At 47.0% G+C, this 27,090-nt stretch overlaps 1 protein-coding gene across 1 annotated transcript; it reads left to right on the top strand.

Moving 5' to 3' along the window:
- Positions 1-12,133: 12,133 nt before the first annotated feature.
- Positions 12,134-21,399, top strand: LSM5 (LSM5 homolog, U6 small nuclear RNA and mRNA degradation associated). Its single transcript, XM_020969079.2, has 5 exons — positions 12,134-12,294; positions 15,603-15,698; positions 16,179-16,206; positions 18,116-18,188; positions 21,110-21,399. The coding sequence occupies exons 1-5, from the start codon at positions 12,249-12,251 to the stop codon at positions 21,140-21,142; spliced, it is 276 nt and encodes a 91-aa protein (XP_020824738.1). The 5' UTR covers positions 12,134-12,248; the 3' UTR covers positions 21,143-21,399.
- The last annotated feature ends 5,691 nt before the right edge of the window (positions 21,400-27,090 follow it).

Here is a 27,090-nt window from a genome sequence, read left to right as displayed (position 1 = left end):
CAGAAGCAGAGACAGACAGAGACAAATAGAGAGACAAATAAAGACAGAAATAGAAAGAGACAGAAAAACAGAGACAGAGGCAGAGACAGAGATAGAGAGACAGGCATGGATAGAGAGATAAAGAAAGACAGAGTGATAGAAACAGAGAGATAGAGAAACAGAGAGACAGAGGCAGATAGAGACAGAGACAGACAGAGACAGATAGAGACACATAGAGAGACAGAGAAAGACAGAGAGAGAGAGAGACAGACAGATACAGATAGAGAGACAGAGAAAGACAGACAAGAGAGACAGAAACAGACAGAGAGACAGAGGCAGGTAGAGACAGATAAAGAGACAGAGATAGATAGAAAGACAAAGAAAGACAGAGAGATAGAGAGAAACAGAGAGACAGATAGACAGAGGCAGACAGACAGACAGAGACAGAGACAGGTAGAAAGAGAAAGAGAGAGACAGAGACAGAGAGAGACAGAGACATATACAGATAGAGACAGAGAGAGAGAAACAGAGAAACAGAGAGAAGATAGACAGACAGAGGCAGACAGACAGAGAGACAGACAGAGACAGATACAGATAGAGAAACACAGAGACACAGAGAGAGAGAGACAGATAGAGAGACAAAAAGACTGAGGCAGATAGAGACAGAAAGAACGAGAGACAGAGACAGATAGGGAAAGACAGAGACAGAGAGAGAGAAACAAAGAAACAGATAGACAGACAGAGACAGATACAGATTGAGAGACAGAGGACAGATAGAGACAGAGAGAAACAGAGAGAGACAGAGAGCAGATGCAGAAGAGACAGAGAGATAGAGAGACAGAGAGAGACAAAGAAAGACAGAGAGAGATAGACAGAAACAGAGAGACAGAGGCAGATAGAGACAGACAGAGAAACAGAGAGACAGGGAGAGACAAAGAGACAGAGACAGAAAGAGACATAGAAAGACAGACAGAGAGAGAGACAGAGAGAGACAGAGAGACCGAGGCAGATAGAGAGTGTCAGAGAGACTGAGAGACAGATACAGATAGAGAGAGAAAGACAAAGACTGAGACAGACAAAAAGAGAGAGACAGAGAGACAGAGAGACAGAGGCAAATAGAGACAGACAGGGAGACAGAGACAGACAGAGACAGGAAGAAAGACAGAGAAAGAGAGAGACAGAGAGAGAGAGAGACAGGGAGAAACAGACAAAAAGACAGCGAGACAGAGGCAGATAGAGACAGACAGAGAGAGACAGACACACAAAGAGACAGATAGATAAACAGAGAGATAGAGAGAAACAAAGAGTGAGACAGAGGCACAGAGAGAAACGAGAGAGGGACAATTTGCTGTAGAAGATGAGAAGAGATGGGAATATACGTGGAGACAGGGGAGGGGAGGGAGGGAGGGATAGAATTTGGAACTCAAAACTTAAAAAAAAGAATATTAAAATTATTTTTACATGCAATTGGGGGGGGAATAAAATATTGTTTTTCAAAAAGAGAGTGAAGGGAGAAGAAGTCCATGGCTTCCTTAAATTTAAGGACTGAGGCTTCCTTTAAGTTCCAACTAAAATCCCACCTTTTCCAGGAAGTCTTCCCTCACCCTTCTTCATTCTAATTCCTTCCTCTGTTCATTATCTCCTATTTATCCCGTATACAGCTTGCTTCCTATATATTTATTTGTATGTTGTCTTTCCCATTAGACTGTAAACTTGAGGGTTTTTTTCTTTTTCTTTTTTTTCTGTATCTCCAGCTGTTAGCAGTGCCTGGCACATAGTAGGCACTTAAATCAATGTTTATTGATTGATTGATTGAAATAGAAGGCAGGGTGGTTGGATCAAGTGAGGGATTTTAAGGATGGAGGAAACATGGGCAGGTTTGTAGGCAGAGGGAAAAAAACTGTTAGGAAAGGGTGTGTGTGTGTGTGTGTGTGTGTGTGTGTGTGTGTGACAGAGAGCCAGACAAAGACAGAGACAGATAGAGAAAGACAGAGAGACAGAGAGAGAGGCAGATATGGAGAGACAGAGAGACAGGTAGAGACAGATAGAAACAGATAAAGAGACAGAGAGAGATACACACTGAGACAGATAGAGACAGACAGACAGAAACAGACAGAGAGGCAGAGAGAGACAGAGAAAGAGACAGAGAGACAAGCAGAGAAAGAGACAGAGAGAGAGAGACAGAGAAAGAGAGAGAGAGACAGAGAGAAAGGAGAAGGGAACAATTTGCTGGAGAAGATAAGAGGAGATAGGAATATATGTGGAGAGGAGGAAGGGGAGGGAGGGATAGAATTTGGAACTCAAAACCGAAAAAAAAGAATATTAAAATTATTTTTACATATAATTGGGGGGGGATAAAATATTATTATTTAAAAAGAGAGAGAGTGAAGGGAGAGGGAGTCCATGGTTTTCTTAATTTAAATACTGAGGGGCTTCCTTTAAGTTCCAACTAAAATCCCATCTTTTCCAGGAAGTCTTCCCTCACCCTTCTTCATTCTAATTCCTTCCTCTGTTCATTATCTCCTATTTATCCCATATACATCTTACTTCCTATATATGTATTTGTATGTTGTCTTTCCCATTAGAATGTAAACTCGAGGGTTTTTTTTTTATTTTTCTTTTTTTCTGTATCTCCAGCTGTTAGCAGTGCCTGGCATAGTAGGCACTTAAATCAATGTTTATTGATTGATTGATTGAAATAGAAGTCAAGATGGTTGAATCAAGTGAGGGATTTTAAGGATGTAGGAAACATGGGCAGGTTTGTAGGCAGAGGAAAAAAACCCGTTAGGAAAGGGGTGTGTGTGTGTGTGTGTGTGTGTGTGTGTGTGTGTGTGTGTGTGTGACAGAGAGCCAGACAAAGACAGATACAGATAGACAGAGAGAGAGAGACAGAGAGAGAGAGAGGCAGATAGGGACAGACAGACAGACAGGTAGAGACAGATAGAAACAGATAAAGAGACAGAGGGAGATAGAGACAGACAGAGAGACAGGCAGAAACAGACAGAGAGACAGGCAGAAACAGACAGAGAGACAGGCAGAGAGAGACAGAGAAAGAGACAGAGTGACAGAGACAGAGAAAGAGAGAGAGAGAGAGAGACAGAGAAAGAGAGAGAGAGACAGAGAGAAAGGAGAAGGGAACAATTTGCTGGAGAAGATAAGAGGAGATAGGAATATATGTGGAGAGGAGGAAGGGGAGGGAGGGATACAATTGGGAACTCAAAACTTAAAAAAAGAATATTAAAATTATTTTTACATGTAATTGGGGGGAATAAAATATTATTTTTTAAAAAGAGAGAGTGAAGGGAGAGGAAGTCCACGGCTTTCTTAAATTTAAGGGCTGAGGCTTCCTTTAAGTTCCAACTAAAATCCCACCTTTTCCAGGAAGTCTTCCCCAATCTCTCTTCATTCTAATTCCTTCCTCTGTTCATTATCTCCTATTTATCCCGTATACAGCTTGCTTCCTATATATTTATTTGTATGTTGTCTTTCCCATTAGACTGTAAACTTGAGGGTTTTTTTCCTTCTTTTCTGTATCTCCAGCTGTTAGCAGTGCCTGGCACATAGTAGGCACTTAAATCAATGTTTATTGATTGACTGATTGAAATAGAAGGCAGGGTGGTTGAATCAAGTGAGGGATTTTAAGGATGGAGGAAACATGGGCAGGTTTGTAGGAGAGAAAAAAACCCCGCTAGAAAAGGGATGTGTGTGTGTGTGTGTGTGTGTGTGTGTGTGTGTGTGTGTGTGTGACAGAGAGCCAGACAAAGATAGATAGAGAAAGATAGACAGAGAGAGCGAGGCAGATAGGTACAAACAGAGAGACAGGTAGAGAGAGATAGAAACAGATAAAGAGACAGAGAGACACAGAGAGACAGAGAGAGAGACAGAGAGAGACACACACAGAGGCAGATAAAGACAGACAGAGAAATAGACAGAGAGACAAGCAGAGAAAGAGAGAGAGAGATGGAGAGAAAGGAGAAGGGGACAATTTGCTGGAGAAGAGGAGATAGGAATATAGGTGGAGAGGGGTAACAGGAGGGAGAGATAGAATTTGGAACTCAAAACTTTAAAAAAGAATATTTAAATTATTTCTTACATGTAATTGGAGGGGGGGAATAAAATGTTATTTTTTAAAAAGAGAGATTGAAGGGAGAGAAAGTCCATGGCTTTCTTAAGTTTAAGGACTGAGGCTTCCTTTAGGTTCCTACTAAAATCCTAATTTTTCAGGAAGTCTTTCCTAATCCCTCTTCATTCTAATTCCTTCCTCTGTTCATTATCTCCTATTTATCCCGTGTACAGCTTGCTTCCTATGTATTCATTTGTATGTTGTCTTTCCCATTAGAATGTAAACTCGAGGGTTTTTTTTCTCTTTTTTCTGTATCTCCAGCTGTTAGCAGTGCCTGGCACATAGTAGGCACTTAAATCAATGTTTATTGATTGATTGATTGAAATAGAAGGCAAGATGGTTGGATCAAGTGAGGGATTTTAAGGATGGAGGAAACATGGGCATGTTTGTAGGCAGAGGGAAAAAAACTGTTAGGAAAAGGGTGTGTGTGTGTGTGTGTGTGTGTGTGTGTGTGTGTGTGTGTGTGTGTGTGTGTGTGACAGAGAGCCAGACAAAGACAGATAGAGATAGATAGACAGAGAGAGACTGAGAGAAATAGAGAGACACAGAGAGAGAGAGAGGCAGATAGGGAAAGACAGAGAGACAGGTAGAGACAGATAGAAACAGATGAAGAGACAGAAAGAGACAGACAGAGACAAATAGAGACAGCCAGAGAGACAGCCAGAGAGAAACAGACAGAGAGACAGAGACAGAGAAAGAGAGAGAGAGACAGAAAGAGAGAAAGGAGAAGGGGACAATTTGCTGGAGAAGATAAGATGAGATAGGAATAAATGTGGAGAGAGGAAAGGAGAGTGAGGGATAGAATTTGGAACTCGAATATTAAAATTATTTTTACATGCAATTGGGGGGGAATAAAATATTGTTTTTCAAAAAGAGAGAGTGACGGGAGAGGAAGTCTATGGCTTTCTCAAATTTAAGGGCTGAGGCTTCCTTTAAGTTCCAACTAAAATCCCATCTTTTCTAGGAAGTCTTCCCTCACCCTTCTTCATTCTAATTCCTTCCTCTGTTCATTATCTCCTATTTATCCCGTATACAGCTTACTTCCTATATATTTATTTGTATGTTGTCTTTCCCATTAGAATGTAAACTTGAGGGTTTTTTTCCTTCTTTTCTGTATCTCCAGCTGTTAGCAGTGCCTGGCACATAGGCACTTAAATCAATGTTTATTGATTGATTGATTGAAATAGAAGGCAGGGTGGTTGAATCAAGTGAGGGATTTTAAGGATGGAGGAAACATGGGCAGGTTTGTAGGCAGAGGGAAAAAAACTGTTAGGAAAGGGTGTGTGTGTGTGTGTGTGTGTGTGTGTGTGTGTGACAGAGAGACAGACAGAGAGAGACAGTGAAGCAGAGAAAGACAAAGAGAGACAGAGAGACAAAGGGAGACAGAGACACAGAGAGAGAAAGACAGAGAGAGGGAGAGAGAGGAGAGGGGCCAATTTACTGAAGAAGATGAGAGGGGATGGGAATACATGTGGAGAGGTTAGTCTTGGCAAGGAGAAAGGTCACCTCCTCATCTGAGACTAGGCTGAAGGGGGGCAGTGGGGGATGTCTAAATAATGTGAGATGGGGAGAAGGGGAGAAAGAGGAGGTCTTGGAACTTGGTCTCAGAGTTTTCATTAAAGTAGGATGAGTCATATGAGGTGAGGCCTCAGCTGTGAGACTGAGGGGAACGGTTGCCATGGAAACCTCAGGCGAGACGGCAATGTTCTGAACAGCGAGGGTATAGTGAATCAATTAGGGAGAAATCGAATGTTTTCCTTGCCGCAGTAAGGGCTTAGGTGAGAATAGAGAACAAGAATTTGCAGTGGACCCAATCAGCAGGAATTCATGATTTCCTGCATTTCTATTCATCAACACATGAATAGGAGTGAAGGGGGGGGGATGGTGTGATTAAGCCAGGTTTGGGGAGCTGGGCAGACTGAGGTACTTGGGGCATTATCTGAGGGGCCATCAATACATTTATTGAAATCCTTTATGTGAGAGAGGGAGATGGAGATGGCAAAATGGCTGGGAGCTATGCACTGGACTAGACCCATTGAGGGGAGAAGGAAGGAGAATAACTTGGGTGAGGGGTCCCATGGATAACAGCTATGGGTATATCTGTTCAATAGTGAAACAAAACAACCTGCCCAAAGAGACTGCTACAGTCGGACCTGCTGTGGATAAGAATTAAGCCTTGCCACTCTGGATCAGAGAATCAAACACTATCTCAGCAAAGGAGAAACATTGCACTGATGCAAACATGGGAAGAAAGCATTGCAAAGATCAGTGGGAAGCAAGGGACACTCGGCCTCCTCCGCCACGTCCCTCTCTGTGTCTCTGTCTCTGTCTCTACTTAGTTTGGGAGTCCTGGACAAAGTGCAGCCAGCCCTGGAGAGGGAGACAAGGCCAGTGGCACTGGCCGTTTCTCCTTGAGGGTCAGAAGATGAAAAGAGTGAGAATGGAAGAGGTTAAGATGAAAGGGCGTTTGACAGTTTCAGAGCAGGCATTTCAGAGGGCACAATGGAACGGGGAGGAAGCCTGGCCTGGGACAGCAACCATAGAGTTGAGATGGATGGGGCTGGGGTGGGGGGATCGACTATGAAGCTCTTCATTCATCCAGTTCATTTTAAAAAGCAGTATTAAATTGAATAAATAGCATCATCATCCTGTTTTTGTCCCCCTCTGTTTTTTTTTTCATTGATGCCATTTTCTTTCTTTCCTTTTTTAAATTTCTCTCACTACCTGAGAACTATTTCCTTCCCTCCTATTGAAGCCCTTCCTTTTAATAAGTAAACTCAGTCAAGCAAAACCAATTAAAATGTCTGAAAATGACTGTGATTCTGTGCCTCTAGTGACAGGACGGTCTTTTAAGCCCCTCACCGTGCTAGCTACCCCCCTCTGGATGCTTTGCTGTTTGTCAGAAGATCCATCTGTTCTGGGCTATAGAGGCCTCGTGGGACGTGGAGACAGCTGAGAGGTCCAGGAGCCAGGGTGCCAGCCTGGGCGTCAGGATGGTACTCATTTCAAATCCTGTCTCTGACACTCTTTATGTGACCTCTCTGGGGCTTAGTTTTCTCATCTGAAAAATAAGGGAGTAAGATTCAGTGGTCTCTAAGGTTCTTCTTGCTTCAAAGTTGGGAGCCCAGGACTGGCTTTTCACAAACTTTGTCCATCTTCAATTGTTCTTGTGACACAAGCCACTAATCTTTGCAATGCTTTCTTCCTACGTTTGCATTGGTTCGATGTTTCTCCTTTACTTAGATAGCACTTGATTCTCTGATCCAGACTGGCCAAGCCTTAATGATTGTCCACAGCTGTCCGACTACAGCAGTCCCTTTGGGCCATTCTTTGGTATTGTGAATGTTATTTGTATGGATTCATGTCACAAAGAACTATTTGAAAAGTCTTTGCCTGTGGTCACTCCAGGCAGGACAGCTGGTACTCAATCATTCTGGCCTGTTTCTTAGAGCCAGCACTGGGATTTTTTCACCTGGAGCAGAACCAGTTGAGGAAAAAGGATGGGGAGAGTCCATTGGGGCAGGGAGAAGTAGGGTCTGACCCCTGCCTCCGAGGGGCATTCACTAAAGTCAACAAGCACTTATTTGGTGCTGACTGTGTGCCAGGCACTGTGCTAAGTGATGGGGGAAACAAAGAAAGGCAAAACCATGGTCCCCGGGATCAAGCAGCTGGCGTTCTAATGGAAACAACCCCGTATATACACTACACATACAGGGTAAAAAGGAGAAAAGCTGGGGGGAAGGCCCAAGCAGAAGAAGCACTGGGAAAGGTAGGCCCTGGGCGGGGGCATCCATGGTCAGAAAGTTGGGCAGAGAGTTTTCTTTTTCTTTCTTTGTAATAACTCAGAAAGTACCGCATTGCAGAGATGAGGGTTATTACAGGGCGTTGTGACTTACACACGTCTGGCTGTAAAGAGCGACGCCTAATGGCTACAGATAAATGGGAGAAAAACCCCTCAAATCCGAAAACAAAAAACACCTCCGGATAAATGAATCAACATGTACCGAGCTTGTTGGCTGGAGCCCCCCAGCCCCCCCTCCAGGATTTATGGATGGGCATAAACAGGATGAGATAAGGAGAGAATGAGGGAAGGAGGGAGGGAGGGAAGGAGGGGGGAAGGGAAGGAGAAAAGGAGAGGGAGAAAGCGCCTACTTGGATGAGATCATTGATGCATCGAAATATCAAAATATATGAAATCTCAGTGAACTGACAAAAAAGAGAAGTTCTCTAGCCAATTACATTTTCCTGTTAATTAAAGACAACTGTTTTTTCACAGACTGTGTTTACGGGTTTGCATAGAACTGCCCGAGATATTTTTAAAAATTAAAATTGTATTGATGCCTTTTTTTTTTTAAACCAGCGAGGGCATTTCACAATCTATCAATCGAACGTTTATGAAGCACTTACGGTGTGCCAAGCACTGTGCTAGGCTCTTGAGCTAGGGACTGGATCCCTGATTTACCGATATAGAGAACTCCCAGATGAGAAAACACCCTCTACCAATATAGATGGGCGCCTTCCCTGCAACATGTAGTCTTAGAAGTCTGTCTAGAGCACCGAGAGGTGAAGGAACATGCACTGGGTCACACCCGGTATCCAGCCCTAAATCTGGGAGAAACCGCAGAGGCCATGGAGCCATACGACAAAGCGGGAAACCGAGGCACAGGGAAGTGAAGAGGCTTGCCCGGGGTCACACAGATGATGCAAACCTCAGAGGCCACGGAGCCATTCGAGAGAGGGGAAAACTGTGTCCCGTTCGGGGAAGGAGAGGGGCCGGCACGGGCCCAGACATAGGCTCCGGGTCTCGCAGGTTGGGGCCCCGGGGGCGTAACGGAAGCCTCTCGTGCTTCTCCCGGCAACCCCATCAGAAGGGGCGCGCCTCGCACCCTGGCCCGGCTCCTAGCTTTTCCGGCCTCCCCCAGCCCAGACCCCCAGCTCCCTTCTGGGTCTCCCTTTCTTTCCCTTTACCAAGCTGCCGCAGCTGCGACAAGTTAGTGGGTAACAAGAAACGAGCCTTTTACCTAGATCTTCCTGGCTTTGAGCTGGCGCTTGGATTCAAAGACAAAAAAAAAAATCTATTAGTCCCTGCTCTTTAAGGAATGTGCATTCTTTAGGAGGGAGGTAATTTATACTTGTACACCCCATTCCTCCTATAACTCTTCTTCCTAACAAAGGAAACGCAATTAAGTAAAACCCACAGATAGAGCCACTGAGTCTTACAGACAGCGTACTTAACATTCTGCACTGGTCTTTCCCCACCTTTCTCCTAGGAAAGGGGAAGGGTGCTTTAACCTCTGCCTCAGGGACCAAGATGGTTCTCCCTAAAACATTTTTGCGTTTGGGATTCTTTTGTGTGTGTGTGTGTGTGTGTGTGTGTGTGTGTGTGTGTGTGTGTGTGCCGAATCAGTTGACACAGCCAGCCTAGAAGCGGTCAGGTCACCCGGGCTGGGCTTGAACCCTCCTCAGGCTCCTGAAAGGGTTCCTCTTTTCTACTTTAGAAACCTCGCTGGTTGCTTATTGCTTCAGCCTTAAAATATAAATTCTTTAGTCTGGCATTTAAATCTTCCCACAACCTGACTCCAACCCCTGTATACATATATATATTTTAACATTTCAGTTTATTTATTTATTTTTAACATTCTTTTCTCTTTAATTTTTGAGTTTCAAATTCTCTGCCTCCCTCCCTTCCCCTGAGAAAGCAAACAATATGATATCAATTATGCATGTGAAATCATGCAAAACATATTTCCATAGTAGCCATTTTTTTTAAAGCAAGAAAAATAAAGAAAGTGAGGAAATTATACTTCAATTTGCACCCAGACTTTATCAGTTCTCTTTCCGGAGGTAAATAGCATTTTTCATCTCGGGTCCTTTGTCTTGATCCGAGCCTCTAAGTCATTCACAATTGATCATTATGCCATATTGCTGTTATGGTTACAATGTTCTTTTCACTTCACTTTACATTATTCCATATAGGAATGCCATGTTTTTCTGAAACCACCCCGATCCCCTCTTGTCGTTTCTTATAGTATTCTATCACAATCATATACCACAACCTGTTCAGCCATTCCCCGATCGAAAAATGGTTAAAGGCTATAAACAAGCAGTTTTCCAAAGATGAAATCAAAGCTAACAATAGTCACATTTAAAAAATGCTCTAAATCACTGTTGATTAGAGAAACGTAATTTAAAACGACTTTGAGGTACCACCTCACACCTATCAGAAATGACAAATAGTGGAAGGGATGAGGGAAAAATAGGTACACTAAAGAGGGAACTGGGGAGTCCAAAGGGCTATCAATCTGAATACCCTTTGACCCAGAAATAACACGACTAGGTCTGTAGTCCAAAAGCATAAAAAGAAAAAAGGGGAAAAAAAAAGAAAGAAAAGGACCTTTATGGACAAAAAGATAGCAGCTCTTTATGTGGTGGCAAAGAATTGGAAATGGGGGGGATGCTCATCAGTAGGGGAATGGTTGAACAAGTTCCAATCTAGATATTTGTAGAACGATTTTACTTTATTCCTTCAGCCTCGCCTCGGTTTTAGTCAAAAGGACCTATAGTTTGTTCCCCTTCAGCACCCCACTCCCTTCCCCCTCCTGTCCATAAAGTCAGTAAACTAGCATTTCTTAAGCTATGTGCCAGGCACTGTGCTAAGTTGCCGGGGGTACCCCACTCCACAAAAAAGGAGGGGGGAAGCAGAAGACCATCCCTGGTCTCCAGGACCCCAGGGTTTAATAGGAGAGATAATAAGTAAACAACTAGGCACAAATAAGCCACAGACAGGATAAATGGCAAATAAGCAACAGAGGGAAGGCATTGGAATTAGGAGGGATAGGGAAAAGTTTCTGGTAGAAGGTGGCAGTTTAGGGGGGCTTGAAAGAAGCTTGGCAGGGAAAGAATTTCAGGCTTGGGGGTGACCGCCAGGGAAAGTGACCGGAATGGAGAGATGGGAATGTTTTTTCTAAGGAAGGGTAGAAGCATTTATTAACCGCCTGCCTACAATGTGCCAGGCACTGTGCTAAGTACTTCTTCATTATATTCATTCATTTATTCATTCGATCCTCACAAAGAAAACTGAAAGATGGGTGATGCTATTATTCTGAGGCCAGGGTGGAGTGGCTTGTCCAGGGCCCCACAGCTCCCGTCCCCCCTCCATTTCCAATTCTTTGCCACCACAAAAGAGCTGCTATCTTTTTGTCCGTAAAGGTCCTTTTCTTTTCTTTTTTTCCCCTTTTTTCTTTTCATCCCTTTGGGCTGCAGACCTAGTCGTGGTATTGCTGGGTCAAAGGGTATTCAGATGGATAGCCCTTTGGGCTCCCCATTTCCCATCCACCAGCAGTTCTTTAGGGTCTCTATTTTCCCCTCATCCCTTCCAGTATTGTCATTTCTGATAGGTGTGAGGTGGTACCGCAAAGTTGTTTTAATTTGCCTTTCTCTAATCAATAGTGATTGAGCATTTTTTTATGTGACTATTGATAACTGATTTCATCTTTGGAAAAGTGCCTGTTTATAGCCAGCCTTCAACCATTTTTAATTGGGTGCATGAGAAATGGGGTGTTTCGGAGCCCAGACCCAGGAGGGCTCGGTGCCTCCTGCAGCGCGGAGGTACCCCCCTCCCCCTCCAGCCCAGGCTTGGCTGCAGAGCCGCCTTCTGCAGGTTACTTTGTATCTGCTTTGTGTTTCTTTGTATCTGTCCCCCTCAATCCACACCCCCTCCTGCTTTCCAGAAGTTTCAGAGCTCGATGGGAGGGGGAATGCGGCACTCTTCTCAATCAGGCCTCGTTAGGGCTTCATGGCTCCCTCTAGAGGAAAAAGGAGAGAGAGCAGGCTGGGTTTCAGCAAGCACGAGGCTGCCAGACAGGGCGGGGACACTGCAGCACCAGCTCTGGCCTCACCCTGCCAGGACTGCAACAGGTTTTCCGTACGCATGCGCGAGGAAGGGGGGGGTGTGCGCGTGAGTGTGTGCGCGCGTGAGTGTGTGCGGACGTGAGTGTGTGCGGACGTAAGTGTGGACGTACGTAGTGCGTGCGCACTTGCGCGCCTTCGATCGAGAGCTCTGCGCTCTTCTATTGAGCGTGCCTGGGAGGAAGGATCGGAAGTGCAGGCCGGCTTCGATTAGTCTTCCCTCGCCGCTTCCGGAGCTATGGCGGTCAACGCGACCACTAACCCGTCCCAGCTGCTGCCGCTCGGTGAAGTCGGGGGGCGGGAGCCCCGGGAGGGGGCCCGGGGGGTTGGGGGAGGGCGGGGAGGCCGAGGAGCCGGGCAGGGGCGCGGGGCCAGCCAGGGCTTCCGTTCCGCCCCCGGAGCCCTCCACCTGCGGGCGCCCGGCCCGAGCTAGGTCGCGAAACGGGCACCCAGCACGCTTGTGCCACAGTTTCCCGTTCTGTTGAGTGGCTCCGTGGTGTCTGAGGGTCCTCCCGGCTCTAGGTCCATTGTCTTTTGTGTGAGGCCGAGCAAGTCCCTTTTCCTCCACGTGCCTCAGTTTCCCTCCCTGTCAAACGGTTCCATGGCCTTCGGGGTCTCAGGGCGAGGTCCATTATCCCCTGAGTGACCCTGGGGAAGTCCGTTCAGCTCCCCGTGCCTCAGTTTCCCGCTCTGTTAAGTAGCACTATGGCCTCTGTGGCCCCTCCCAGCTCGAGAACTGGGCCCTGTGTGTGATCCTGGGCAACTCCTTTCAGTTCCCCGTGCCTCAGTTTCTCCCTCTGTTGAATAGCTCCATGGTGTCTGAGATTTCTCCCAGCCCTAGGTTTATTATCCTATGTGTGACCCTGTGCAAGTCTCTAGTCTACTGGTGCCTCAGTTTCCCTCTCTGTCGAGTGGCCTCTGATGTCCCTTCTAGGTCTAGGTACATTGTCCCCTGTGTGTGTGACCCTTGGCAAGTCCTTTCAGCTCCATGTGACTCAGTTTCCCCCTCTGTCAAATGGCTCCATGGCCTCAGAGGTCCCTCCTAGTTCTAGGTCCATTATCCCCTTGTGGCCCTGGTCATGTTCCTTTAGCCACCTGTGCCTCAGTTTCCCCCGTGGTCAAATGGCTCCATGCTTTCTCAGGTCCCTCCCAGCTCTAGGGCTGGGTCCTGTGTGTGACCCTGGGCAAGTCCTTTCAGTTCCCTGTGCCTCAGTTTCTCCCTCTGTTGAATGGCTCCACAGAATCTGAGATTTCTTCCAGACCTAGGTCAGTATCCTACTGGTGCCTCCAGGTCCAGGTACATTATCCCCTGTGTGTGTGTGACCCCCAGCAAGTCCCTTCATCCTGTTTTGCCTTAGTTTCCCCCTCTGTCAAATGGTTCCATGGCTTCTGAGGTCCCCTTCACATGGAGGTTCATTATCCACTGTGTGACTCTGGGCAAGTCCCTTCAGCCTGTTTTGCCTCAGTTTCCCCCTTTCCAGCGGCTCAGTGGCCTGTGATCCCCTCACCCTAGGCTTTGGTCCAGTGGTTCCGTCTGGTTCTAGTTCTGCTCCCTGGGAGGGATGGTTTCGTTCTTTGTACTGGGTCCCTGATGCTGGGCACATGGGGACAGGGCCCGAGCCTGTGGTATCTTCAGGAGAGACCAGGTGGGACAGATGCCATCTCAGTTTCCTCGGTAACCCTGTTGTCTTCCGGCCTCTGTGACCAAGCTTCACTCCCAGAGGTGGGCAGGGGTGCTTAGAGGTTCAGGGACAGGCGGCCTCCCCGTCTAGGATCTTCTCAGTGACCCTGTGAATCACCTTCCAGCCCTGGGCCTCCTCTGGTCTTGGTTTCCCCATCTGTAAGAGGAGGGGGTGGGAGTGGAAGGCCTCCAGGTCTCTACCAGCTCCAGTTCTATTGCCCTGTGATCATGTCCACCTTAGCCTCAGGCTGTGATACCACTCCCCCCCCCCCCCCCCCCGTTCCTTCCTCAGTGATAAGGGACGGTGGGAATGAGGCCAGAGCTCCGCACTTTGGAGTGGGGGCTCCATCTTACTTCTCATAGTGTCTGACACATAGTGAATGCCTGGAGTCAGGAAGACCCGAGTTTAAATGTGGCTTCAGACACTTGTTAGCTGGGTGGCCCTGGGCAAGTCACTTAACCTCAGTCTGCCTCAGTTTTTTCATCTGTAAAATGGGGATAATAACAGCCCCTCCTTCCCAGGGTTGTTGTGAGGGTGAAGTGAGATGATATTTATAAAGTACTTTACAAACCTTAAAGTGTCATTGTTGTTGAATGGAAGCTCCTTGGGTCAGGGACTTTCTTTTCCGCTTTTGCACTTTACTCAGCGAGCTTACACTTAAGCAGGAAGGTTGGAGTCCTGGCTCTCCAGTGCCCAGCCCAGGGCCTGAGACTTGGGTGACCTTTAGTGAAGCCTCATTGAGAGAGGGAGCCTGGTTTGGGGGATAGAGGTTGGGCTTGGCCTCCAGAAAACCTGGGTTCAGTTTCTACCAGAGACTCTCCCTTTGTGACCTGAAGTCAGCCCTTCCTGTCTGCCTGCCTCGTTTTCCTCATCTGTCAAATGAGGGGCCAGCCTCAGCCGCCTGTGAGGTCCCTTCTAACTCTAAAGCGATTGGCTGGCGGTCTTCTCCCTCTGGCCTCAGTTTCCTTATCTGCCACACGAGGGAATCAGAACAGATGATGCCAGGGTCTCTCCCTGGCCTCCACAGCCGGTGCTTAGTGTCTGTGGAATTAGAGCGAATTTCTGTGACGCGTTAAGGTTTGCAGAGCGCCCTCCTGGGGACATCCCTCGGAGGCAGGTAGTGCAAGCATCATGGCGCGTGTTTTACAGAAGAGGAGACTGAGGCTCTGAGAGGAGACATGACTCCCCCACAGCTGGTCAGTTTCTGAGACAGGATTTGCATCTGGTACTTCCTGGGGTTTGTGGGGAGAGCCACTCTCCGAGGCGGGCAGGTGTGCTTCCTGGCTGGCTGGCCTGCCCCAGCTAGCTGCCTGGCCCTCCTCGTCCTCGGGGCCCGAGCAGGGCACCAGCATCCTGGGAGGCAGGCAGGAGAGCGGCTGTACCGTGCTTCCTGGTCATTGATTGGGAAGCTGAGGCACTGAGGGGGAAGCGACTTGTCCAGGGTCACAGATGGGAAGTGAAGAGAGCCCGAGCTTGAGTTCCCGTACTGTGCTCATTGTATCTGAGAGAGCACAAGGTTGGTAGCAGGGGGCTCGATTTCTAAAAGTGCCCCCGGAGAAGTCATTTATCTTTCGGGCCTGGAGTTCCCTTATCTGTACAATGGGCACGGCCAGGGGTGGGACCCATCACTTTGATCTGGGTGCTCAGGACTGTGTTCAGGGCTTTTCTCACAATATCCTGATGCTTCTCACAGCCCAGAATGTTCCCTCCCTCTGGGGCTGCCACCCTCCTTCCCTTGTCCTCATCAGGACCTTATGTAATGAACCACAGACGTGGAAAGACAGAGAAGTAGAAGCTTTTCTGTCAGTCTTTGGGGTTCTTGTTGCTTCCCCTTTAACCCAGGTCAGCAGGACTAAGCGGGAAGCACGGGAGATGTATTAACCCTTTCTCTTTGTCTTCTGCACATCTAGAACTCGTTGACAAGTGTATAGGCTCACGGATTCACATTGTGATGAAGAGTGACAAAGAGATCGTCGGCACGCTGCTGGGATTCGATGACTTTGTCAGTATCCTCTGAAGGCTTGTTTTTAAAGGGTGTGTGCAAACGGCGTGGAGAGTCTGACAGTCCCTCTGGTAGTCCTCAGTGCCTGTGGAGCAAGCTGACACGTAGCACAGAGCACGAGGCCCGTGGATCTTGGGGACCAGTCAGACTTTAAGGGCTCCTTCCCAACTGCTGCTGATCCCCCCCCCCCCGATTCTTGGAGTCCCTGCATTCAGCCTGTTCTGCCTCGTGCTGTGTTATTTGTGTCTCTTGTCCTTGGTGAGAGTGGAACCTTCGTGAGGGCAAAGCCTCGGTCTTATTCCTTCTTTCTCACTAGCACCTTGCAAAGGGTGGGCAGAGTTGAATTAGATTTCTGTTCACAGTGACTTCAGATTAATTGTGTTTCGAAAGTTGAATCTACAGAGAGAGAAGGAGAAGGATGATGACAGTTGCCTGCTCAAGCCTTTGTAGTGTTGTGCTTTATTTTCTTGACACCAGATTCCAGATATGGTATTGGAAGATGTCACTGAGTTGTGAGTATTTGAGTTCGGTTTGGGGGGAAGATTTCTCTACCTCCCTTCCTTCCCTCCTCTCCTGGCTTTCCAGCTACTTTTTTATGTCTCCCATTAGAATGGAAGTTTCTTGAGGGCAGGTTTCTTTTTGCTTGTATTTGTATTCCCAGTGCTGAGTGCATTGCCTAGCACATTGTAAGTTCTTAATAATTGCTGTCTTTCTCCTCTCTCCCTCTCCCCCCTCCCTCTTTCCCTTCCTCCCTCCCTCCCTCTCCCCACCCCTCCCCCCTTTTCCTCCCCCCTCCATGGTAATACTAGTGAGTCAACATAAGATCTGTTCCTTTTATGATTTAAAAATTGTAAATGCCTTTCCATCAGACTGTCGTAGAGATTGCATTTTTAATAGTTGATGAAATTGGTTCATGGAGTAATTACCCTAATCTAATTATCATGAAATTTATTTGCTTATGTAGTAAGTAGAGTAGACCCATTGAGCCAAGATAGGCCCTGTTAATGGCTTCGGAATTTCAAGGCTTAGTTCAGGTATGGGGACTGGTCACAGTAATTGTGAAGCTTGGCTTGATCTCAGGAAACGAATGAATCCGCAGGATTGCTCTTCTGACTTTGCTGTACCTGATTTTGAAGCTGCTTTATGAATTAGCATAATGCTCATTTATAAATTGTGTTGTGTCTAGACCAATGACACCAAGCATAGATAGAAATGAAGGCTGCTGAGCCATCTGTAAAGAGCTTTGCTGCTACCACCTATTAATGTTACTTATACTTTATTGCATTTCTGTTTATTTTGTTAAGTATTTCCCAGTTACGTCTTTATGTGGCTTGAGCACACTTGGCAGTGTTGGGAGCATGGGCTGTGCGGTCTCTGGTTTCACCGCTGGGAGTGCTCCTTCTTTGGCGCTGTGTAAGGTCCTTCTGCATCTTAGGAGATGGTCTTTGTGAGCAGTTGGAGCCAAACAACTTGATTTGCTAGTGGGTAACTTGGTGATGGCTCTTGCCAAACCTGGGCAGGTCCTTGGATGACAGAGATGCCCATACAGAAAGCTTTTCAGTTTAGGGGATTCTTCTGGAAGTGAAGAATACGTGGCGCCGATGTGGGAAGCTGGTGGTGCCTCTTCCGGGTCAGCCTCCAGGTAGATTTCCCTGGCACCGGCAGTTTGGAGCTTTTCAGTGCTGGTGCTTTCAGGTTGCAGCCTCCCCTGTGGCCTAGCTGGCTGCTGAGGCCTGAGCACCTTTCCACACCCTGAATCCAGGATCCCATGACACTGGACAGAGGGAAGTGGGACTGGAGCGTAGGGCAAGGTTTTGTTGTGTCCTGGGATCTGCTAGTGCAGCCTCCCCACTGTTAGTGGGGGAAATGGGGGAGTGGGGCAGGGTGACCTCGGGGGCAAAGAGCTTCAGTTTGTGTGGTATTTTGGGTTGGTTTGTTTAAAGACTTTTGGATTCTGGGTGTCCCAGAATATGGAGAGAGCTGAAGATGCTTTGTTTTGGTGTATAATTTCTGTTTGGGAGGTTGTAAGGATTGGAGGAAATATCCAGTCCACCCTGTATTGCTCATGTGACCCAGAAGGGATCCAGAATGGGATTTCAGTGGAACTAGGCATCTTACAATTGTGTGGCTGATGTCTTAGGCCCTTAAGTCACCTGCCAGAGAGCTTGGCTTAGTGGGCAGCCAGGAGCCTAGGAAGAGGCGGCACCTTCTCTTTCGCCTCTGTTGGGCATCTTCCGGCTCCCTCTGCAAGCATCCTCTGTGCTACCTTTGGGAAAGAGTCGGGCCCAATTCCTACTTTGGTAATCTTCTGCCCTTCTCTTGTATAGTACATATTTTCAGGCTAGAGAATAGTATTTTCCCCCCAAAATATTGATTAATGTTACAAATATTAATCGGTTTCTGCTTTCTGGCTTCCTTTAGCGAGATCACTCCTGAGGGGAGGAGGATCACCAAGCTTGACCAGATCCTGCTGAATGGAAATAACATAACAATGGTAAGGCGAGACGGTAAGGGCGTTTTGGGCTTTGCTTTTTGAGTGTGGAGAAACAGGTCCATAGGCGGCTCCAGAAAAATTTCACTTGTGCCAGAGCCTGAGAGAATCTCAGATGGCAAAGGAAGAAAGGCCTGCTTGTTCAGTACCTGAAACGGTTCATGTCATAGCCAGTGAGCAGGTGGGGGTCTGAAAAAAGACAGTACGTCCTGGGGTTCTGCATTTTCTCATCGTTTTCCTTGGCCTCTGGAGAGGAATTTGGAGTCCCTGGCATCAACTTTAGAGTGGCCAGGATGGTATCTGGGTGGTGTGGGAAATGTGGGTGGAATCAAGGCAGACCTTTTTTAAGCGTGTGTGTGTGTGTGTGTATGTGTGTGTGTGTGTGTGTGTGTGTGTGTGTGTGTGTGTGTGTGTGTGTGTGAGAGAGAGAGAGAGAGAGAGAGAGAGAGAGAGCGAGCTTGAAAATACTTGTCCTGCTGTGTTAATTTTTGTTTTAGCGTTATTTTTTTCCATTTGTGACTGTTACTCCTTAAAGCACTTAGGATATATGAATGGGAAATTACCTGTTAGAGATAGAATCTACATGAAACATTCATCATCTGCCTAACTTTCATTTCTTTATGTGGTAGAAAGTCATGGTGGCATTTGAGCACATATAAGGATAGCTGAGCTCTTGAGGCAGCCTGGGGTGAAGGTAGTAGGGAGAGCCCTGGATCGGAGGCAGAAGGCTTTCTCAGATAATTAGCAAAGGACTTAGTGTAACAGTTTTACAAGGCCCCAGCTGAGAACAGTCAATGCCGTATGCTGCCTGTGACTGATGGTGACAACTGTATCCTTTCACTAGAGGCCCTAACTGAAGCAGCCTTGGACTGGGCCAGCGGCCTAGCTCGGAGAAGCAGATAATTTTGCAAGATGAGAATGTGGTCACTTGTAAATATATCTGGGCCACATTGTCGTAGTGAACCTCCCTACCTGCTGAGTTCTTAGCCTGGATTAATAGGCTGAATGTGGCCATGTGGTTTCATGGTTTTCTGGCTTTTCCCCTTGTATCCGTGTGTCTGAGGGATGGCACTGCCTCGTTCCCCCGTGGGAATGGGAGAGGTGGGTGGCTTGTGTAAAGCTCGGGGCTCTTCGGCTCGGCCACATGACAGGATCCTTGTTGCTCCAGGGAATGTCACACCTGTACACCTCCCCAGGGCCTCGGCTCTTCTCTCAGGCCAGGACGTTGTCTGTATTACAGTTGATTTGGTACCATTTCCTGTCCTGTGCACTCTCCTCTGAAATGCTTGCTAAATGTCCACATCATTGTATATGAAACTGCCTTGTTTTCCGTGTATGTACATGTCTATCTAGATAGACGTGACTCTGTGTGTGTTTATGTAAAACCTTGCAGAAGATGCCCAGGACTTTGCTTAGGGGGCGGAGCTTGCCCACAGCAGCTACACCTTGTGTAGTTGGTAGAGTTTGTGGCACCAGTAGAGCCATCTCCTGAGGAGGGAGCTCTGTCGTCATCAGGGTCACAGCCTCAGAGCTGGAAGGGAGCCCCTCATTTTACAGACGAGAGCAGGAGATCGACCCCTGTGGAAATAGGAGGTCACCTGCCCAAGGTCACAGCTGGTCAGTGACCGACAGGATTTGATCTTGGGTCCTCTGCCTCCAAAGCCGGTGTGCTTTTTTCTGTAGCCAGGGCTTGACATCTCATCAGTTAATGTCTCTGTGCATTGCCTCATTGTGACCGGGAGGTGATCCTGGGTTCTTGGAGCTGATGCCAGGGGAGCACGGGCTCTGGCATGTTGTGCCAAACTGAAGAGGTTTACATATGGGCCCAATAATGGACCCACCCAGAGCCATAATGGGGGCCTGAGGAAACTGATTAGGAAAATATGCAGAGTAACTACTTGGATGTTTTTGTGAGGGGTGTGGAATCTGTACAAGTAATTCCTTCTCTGTTAGGAGCTCCATGGTATGGTAACTCCATCCCCTGATGCTGATTGACAGCTTGTGGGGCCCAGACAGGTTCACAGAGCTGTTGTGTCTCAAGGCAGGGCTTGAACTCAGGTCTTCCTGACTCAAGACTTGCTTTGGAGCTCCTGTGCCGCCATGCTGCCTTCTATGAGCTATGGGAGGTGGGGAGGGGGATGGTGGCACAATTTGTGTGTTCTTTTCTGAGGTACAAGATTAGGTGGTTATGGTTTTGGCCTAGTCCATTTAAGTTAGACAGAATCCTCACCAAACGGCTGGTCAGGATTCTTGGCTCCAGAGGCCCTTAAAACCAGTGGTGGAAGGCTTGTGCTCTGTGTGGGTGTTGAAAATATTCCCCCTAGAGGAGATCTTTGAAGTATTATTGATATAAATTGATGAAAAGCAATGTCCTAGTTAGTTAACATATTGATTTGTATTTTTCTGCTGCTAGCAATATTTTCCTCTAGTCTTGATAAGTTTAAAAGGATTAAAAAAACCTTTCATGTAATAATTTGGCGTTTTATATACATGATAACTATTTGTGAAAACTGTATTGTCAGGTAACCTTCCCAGCATGTGGGGGGGGAAATCAGTTATTAGTCTTCAGATTTCACAAAGTAAGCCAGATATCATGACATCCCGTCCTCAGTAAGTATGCAGAGCAAGGGATGGCAATTTAAAAGAGAGACGTCCTTTTGTCTACCTGAAGGCAGGCTTGTGGGCAGACCGTTTGGAACAGGTTTTGTAAGTACTAGGCAAGGTTTGTGTGGTGAAGGTGTAGAGTCCAGGGTGGGGAACCTGTGGCCTTGTGGCCACATGTGGCCTGGCACCCTTTGGATTCCATCAAAGGGCCGCACTTAAGGGCCTAGAGGGCCACAGGTGGCTTGCCCTTGTTCAGTGTGGACTAATTTTACTGCATGGACACTCTGCTTTGTAATAACCGTTGTTTTTCTCCTGTTTAGCTGGTTCCTGGAGGAGAAGGGCCTGAAGTATGAAGTTTGAAGGGACTTTTTGGTCACGTGCAGGATCTTTTTGGTTTACAACATGTCAAATGGAGGGTTTTTGGTCTTTTGGATTTGTTTTTTACTTTTATTGTTGATATTTGATACAGTCATATTTCCTGTTAAAGGGAAAGTTCTTTGAGGATGGATTGTAAATTATATTTTTTGTAAGTTAGAATCATGAATTTCTTGTAAAAGAAGAAATCAGTTTCATGTTCAAAGTCTAAAATAAAGTCTTTTTCATTACCTGAGGTTTTATTTATGATACTGTTGATTTCAAAGGTGGGGGGTGGAGCTGACACAGTGAGCATTTTGTCTGGATGGTAGACCTGGAAAAGTTGACTGCATGTCGTCACGTGAGAATCTGGGTAAGTAAGAGCTCAGGGCTTCTTCAGAAACCTGAGGTTCATGGGGTCTGTGGGACGATTTCAGGAGGTCTGTGAATTAAAAACTGTTTTGATAACTTTCAATTTAGTTTCTTCAGTAAACCTGTGTATTTCATTTCCTGTATTAAAAACAGTTCTGAGAGGGAGTTCATAGACTCCAGCAGACTTAGTGCTAAGAGGGTCGGGGTCTGGGACGTAAGGAGACCCTTGGCTTGGCTGGACCAGGCCGCAGTGCCTGGGAAGGTTGGAGCAGGGTCGGCAGCACATTCTACCTGAGCCACTTTAGTAAGCTGGGGGCTGCCTCTGAGGCTCAGAGCTAGGTGACTTCCCTCCAGGCCCAGGAATGTCCCTGAGGCCGGACAGCATATTTCCTGGTGGTCGTAGGTGGGCCTTTGGGGCCTTTGAGGGTCTCCCAGCAGTCATTTTTGTTCCAACAGTGGTTTTTCAAAGAAAGCAGAGTTTTTAAAAAAACGACACTCTTCTCAGTGGGATGGAGCTTTAGAAGTTCAGTGGTGGAGCGGCCTCCCTGGAAGGCTCTCGGGCCACTGATGGCTTCGCTTTTCTTGAGTTGTGCCTCCCTAAAGAGAAAGGACTGGGTCAGTAATGTTCCAGTCTAGAGCCTCCTTTGGCTGCTGTCCAGCGGATATTCACGGCCAAGAGCCACCCTCCTTGATCTTACACATGTCCATCTGACGTGTGTGTGTCGCACGGACACCCCTGGCCCCACAGGATTGCAGGTGCGGAGCTGATGGGGCCCTGGGCCGTGCATCCAACCCCTTCGTTCTGCAGACGAGGAAGCTGAGGCCCAGAAGGCCCTGGGCCAGTCTCTTAACTCCATTGCCTCAGTTTTCTCACCTGTAAAAAGGGGATAATGGCACCTGACTCCTAGGTTGTTAGGAGGATCAAATGAGATAATCCTTGTAAAGTACCTAGCATGGTGTTTGGCACATAGTAGGTGCTCTTCATTGTTTATTCCCTTCCCCCGAAGGGCTTGCTCAAGTTCACCACTAGTGAATAATAGAACCAGGATTTGAACCCAGGTCCTCTGACTTCAAAACCAGCTCCCTTTCCCCTGCACCATGCTGCTGTGCCTCAAATAGTTACTCCCTAGAGGATTGTGATGCTGGTTATGCTTCCAGATCATTTTGTCCATTCATTGCCTCAGTTCTTCCCTTGTCTTCAACACCCTAGCATGAATGTTTTAATCTATTTCATCTGAATAACAATGGGGAGTGGATTTGAAGAGGTTGGAGAAGGACATGTGTTGGAGACCTCAGGCATCTCCAGTTTATAAACACCCAGCTGTGTGTCATTAAATCCTCAGTTATTGAAAGGCAAACTGCTGAATGTTCTAAGTTTGTGTTGGTTAAGCAGGGGCCCTGTTTTTACTGTCCAGAAAATGGGATGAAGCAGGTAGAGTCGATTCGGTATCAAGAGTTTGGGGGTTGTGTTCTGTAAAATAAAAATTGGGGTTTTGTCTCTTAGAATTGAGATGAGGCAAGACTCCCAAAACGCTTTCAGTCGCTCGGCTAACAGACCTTTGTTGAGTGGGGGGAGGGTGGTCTGGATTTCGGTGATTTTGCTAAATTGATGAGTGACCTCTTTCTCTGTTGCTGTTATAGATCTGGAATCTCATGATTTCCAGTAATACACAATGTAGTCATGTAGTTCTCAGTGTGTAGAGGGCCAGTTAGTGATGGCGGGACTGGAGCCCAAGCGTGAGACTAGGGTATTTATGTAGATCTGGAAATCTGGGACGTGATGAGAGACAGATGGGATGATCGGGAGGAAGAGGGGAAGAGGGCCCGGGCTGGAGCCTTGGAGGATGTCCACAGGGTGTGTGACTGATGGAGGTTGTCAGGGGAGACTGAAGAGAAGGTTAGGCAGGCAGGAGACCCGAGAGGCAGTGTCATAGAAAGCTGGGAGGGAGAGCTCGGCCAAGAGGAGGTGATCAGCGGGGTCAGGCTGCAGAAGTTGGTGAAGGAGGACAATTGAGAAAAGGCTGTTAGATCTGGCAGTTAAGATCTCATTGGTGACTTTGGAGAGAGCCTCTCGGCCAGAAACCTCACCTCGTGTGTGTGTGTGTTTTCTGTGGTAGCAATAAAGGTAAAGAATGGTTAAGAAGGCATTTCGTACACCACCAGTGGTGGTAGTAGTGCGGGCGGCTGAGCAGCACAATGATGGAGTGCCAGGTGTGGAGTCAGGAAGGCCCATCTACTTGAGTTCGGACCTGACCTCAGACACTAGCTGTGTGACCCTGGGCAAATCACTTAATCCTGTTTGCCTCAGTTTCCCCATCTGTAAAATGAGCTGGAGAAGAAAATGGCAAACCACTCCAGTATCTGCCAAGAAGACCCCATGTAGGGCCATGAAGAGTCGGACATGCCTGGAATGACTGAACAACAAAGAAGTAGCAGTAGCATTTCTATGACATTTTAAGGCTTGCAAAATGCTCTACATACGTCATCTGATCTTCACAACAACCCTATGAAACAGGTACAATTGTTATTTAACAGATGAGGAAACTGAGGCTGAGGGAGTTTAAGGGACATAGCCAGGCTCACATGGCTAGTGTCTGAGGCCAGATTTGAACTGGGGTTTTCCTGACTACAAGTCTAACACTAAACCCTGGGCCATTTCACTGAATCTTCTTTTTGTGTTCTGTGTGTGTGGAAATGCCCTTTTTTGGTGTTTAAATTCAGAAAAAAAATAGAAAATTCTCCTGGTGCTGATATCCTCCCAAATGTGGAGGGGAGAGAATTCCTCCCTTTCCTGCCTCCTCTTTGCTGGAAGTCCAAGAAGAGGTAGCATTGGCTGTGTTCTAACAAAGGGGTGAGAAGCCACCTCTTCTTTCTTAGCCCAAGAAGGGACTGTCATGCCCAACCCTTCAGTACTGTACCAGAGCACATGCTCAATCCTACCAGTGGTTATCCTGCATGGTAAATCCCATTAGGTCATTCATGCCATGTCTCCCACGGCAATGAACGGACAGGGAGAAGAGGCCTCACAGTTTTCCTTTAAACCATCAAGTACATGATCAAGCTTGGTATCCTTGAACCTGGGCTGGTTCTCTCTCAGTTCTGCCTCCCTCACCACTTTAAATAACAGTAACAGACATAAAAATGTGAGTATTATCAGCAAAGAATTTCCAAGGTCTTTGGAGCTACATAGTATAAATAAGAACAGTAATTCTTTTTCTTTTCATTGCTAAGGAGGTTGTTAGAGCCGGGAGGGCCCTCAGAAATCATTTGGCCTGATCCTTTCATTTTACAGATGAGGAAACCAGCCACCAGAGAGGTGAAGGGACGTGGGCAAAGTCACACAGCTACTTAGTGGCAGAGATGAGATTTCACAGCCTGGTCTACATCACATTCCCTCCAAACTCAGGCTCAAAAAGAATTGTGAGTAGGTATTTTGAGTAAGAAAAACTGATAGTAAGGTCAAAGCATTGGCTTTTTGTTGTGACTTCACCCACTCTATCCTTTGGGCTTCGGCTTTTCCCGTTAGAGTTCTTCCCTCGATGTTCCCAAGTGGTTATGACCCAGCCATTAGAAAAGGATGCATGGGAAAGGGCCCTGGCATTCTGGGAAAAATATTTTGCCTTGCCTTTCTAATTAGGGTGACCTGTGCTTTTTTGAGCAAAGTTAAAGAATCAGCAGCTGTCGACGGATGGTGTAGACCTGTGAGTCCCTGGATTTGAGGAATCTAATTTATCCTGTAGTCCTACCTTGGAGAACCATTGCAATGGACTTTGATAATCAAATGCTACATTCTAAGTGGAAAAGTCATGGCATTCCTGCATGAGATGATAGAAAGAGGTGTTGGTCTGGGGCTGACCTGGTGTTGGAGTAGATCGGTGCCTCCATGGGGAGACAGAAGGAGAACTGAAAAGGTCCCATGACCCATAAGATCTCTCCTGGCCTGCAAATAATTTCTGAAATTCTGTGGTGTGATATTTGTTCCTTTGCCTTGAGAAAAAGTTCCCTTTGTACTTCTTTTTTTTTTTCCCTTTTAGGTGAGGCAGGTGGGGTTAAGTGACTTGCCCAAGGTCACACAGCTAGTACGTGTCAAGTGTCTGAGGCGGGATTTGAACTCAGGTCCTCCTGATTCCAAGGCCAGAGTTCTATCACTGTGCCACTTAGCTGCCCTTCCCTTTGTACTTGTAAGCCAAATCTAGGGCTAGGGAGCTAGCATGCAGCCTGAGGGTACTGGGTAGAAGAGGTAAGTGGGGGTGGGAGGGAGGAGTTTAAGGAGAAAGTGTACACACACTAGATACAGACTATTTGCTTTATGATTTTAATCTCTGCTGACTCTGATCTGGTTTTTGGACGATGCCAATGTTTAATTCCTAGTTTAATGCAAAGAACCCCATTATGATTAGTCCCCCCCCAAGTCACTTTGGTTATTCAGAGACTCACTAAGCCTCAGTTTCCTAATCTGTAAAAAAGGGAGCGGCAGTAGATGGTCTCTAAGGCCTCTTTCAGTCCATTTTTTCATAAGTATTTTTTAAATTTATTGAAGAAAAAATTTTAAAGTACAAATTTCTTTATCCTTTTTTAGTTCTAAATTCTCTCCCTCCCCTTTCCGTCCTCCCTTTCCTCTTCCCTAGCTAAGAAGAATTCAAGAAGAATAAAACCTATTACAAATAGGTCTAGTCATGTAAAACAAATTTCCACATTAGCCACGCTAAGTCCATCTTGCTATGAGCTGATGCTCCAAGTATTCAGGATACCAAAAAGAAAAGAAAAAGAAAGAGGGATGACACTTTTGACCACCAGAGGGCGACATGAAGCTAGCCTGCCAAAAAAGTAAACAAAATTTAACCATACAACCAACCAAATGTAACAAATACCACTGTGTGCCACCAGATGGCACCCTGGAGCCAGCCTGCTCATCGCCCCTCTGCCCGTCACTCTTTGTGATGACTTCTTTGGCTCATATTCCCAGTCTTGCTTACTGTGGCCCCTCCTGGTCCCTTCCAGCCACTTCCCCGTCTGCTGGGCTGCTTGGTGTCGCTGCATCCAGGGCCCTTTCCTTGGTGACAGTTAAGCCAAGCTTGACTCTGGGACCCTGTCCGGCCTCTTCCCCTCACCCTTGTCCTGTATCTGGCCGGTCCTGTCACCCTGCTGGGAGGCGCCTACCCCCATGGCCAAGCTTGGGCTTTGGCGCTTTCTGCTTGGCACTAACTTCGCCACGTCCTGACAGTCCTACACACAAGCAGCCCTTTCCTTATTATCTCTGCTCTCTCCCATCTCCCAAAGGATTCCTGTAGCCTGCTAAGGCTCTTTGTATTATACTCTGTTGTAGTTCACTTGTTTTCGGTTGCGCCCCACCCTTTGTGACCCCATTTGGGGGTTTTGGCAAGGATTCTAGGCGTGGTCTGCCATTCCCTTCTCCAGTTCATTTTACAGATGAGGAAACTGAGGCAAACAGGGTGAAGTGACTTGCCCAGGGTCACACAGCTAGTAAGTGTGTGAGGCCAGATCTGAACTCAAGAAGAGGAGTCTTTCTGACTCCAGGCCCAGCACTCTATCCACTGTGGCACCTAGCTGACCG

Source organism: Phascolarctos cinereus, unplaced genomic scaffold, assembly GCF_003287225.1.
Source record: "Phascolarctos cinereus isolate Bilbo 61053 unplaced genomic scaffold, phaCin_HiC Scaffold_4;HRSCAF=312, whole genome shotgun sequence".
NCBI lineage: Eukaryota > Metazoa > Chordata > Mammalia > Diprotodontia > Phascolarctidae > Phascolarctos > Phascolarctos cinereus.
This window is presented reverse-complemented; position numbering and strand designations above follow the sequence as displayed.

Coding starts and splice junctions, on each gene's coding strand:
- LSM5 (XM_020969079.2), top strand. CDS start 12,249: ATGGCGGTCAACGCGACCACTAACCCGTCCCAGCTGCTGCCGCTCG. Junction 15,699..16,178: donor GGGATTCGATGACTTTGTCA/GTATCCTCTGAA, acceptor ACCAGATTCCAG/ATATGGTATTGGAAGATGTC. Junction 16,207..18,115: donor TTGGAAGATGTCACTGAGTT/GTGAGTATTTGA, acceptor GGCTTCCTTTAG/CGAGATCACTCCTGAGGGGA.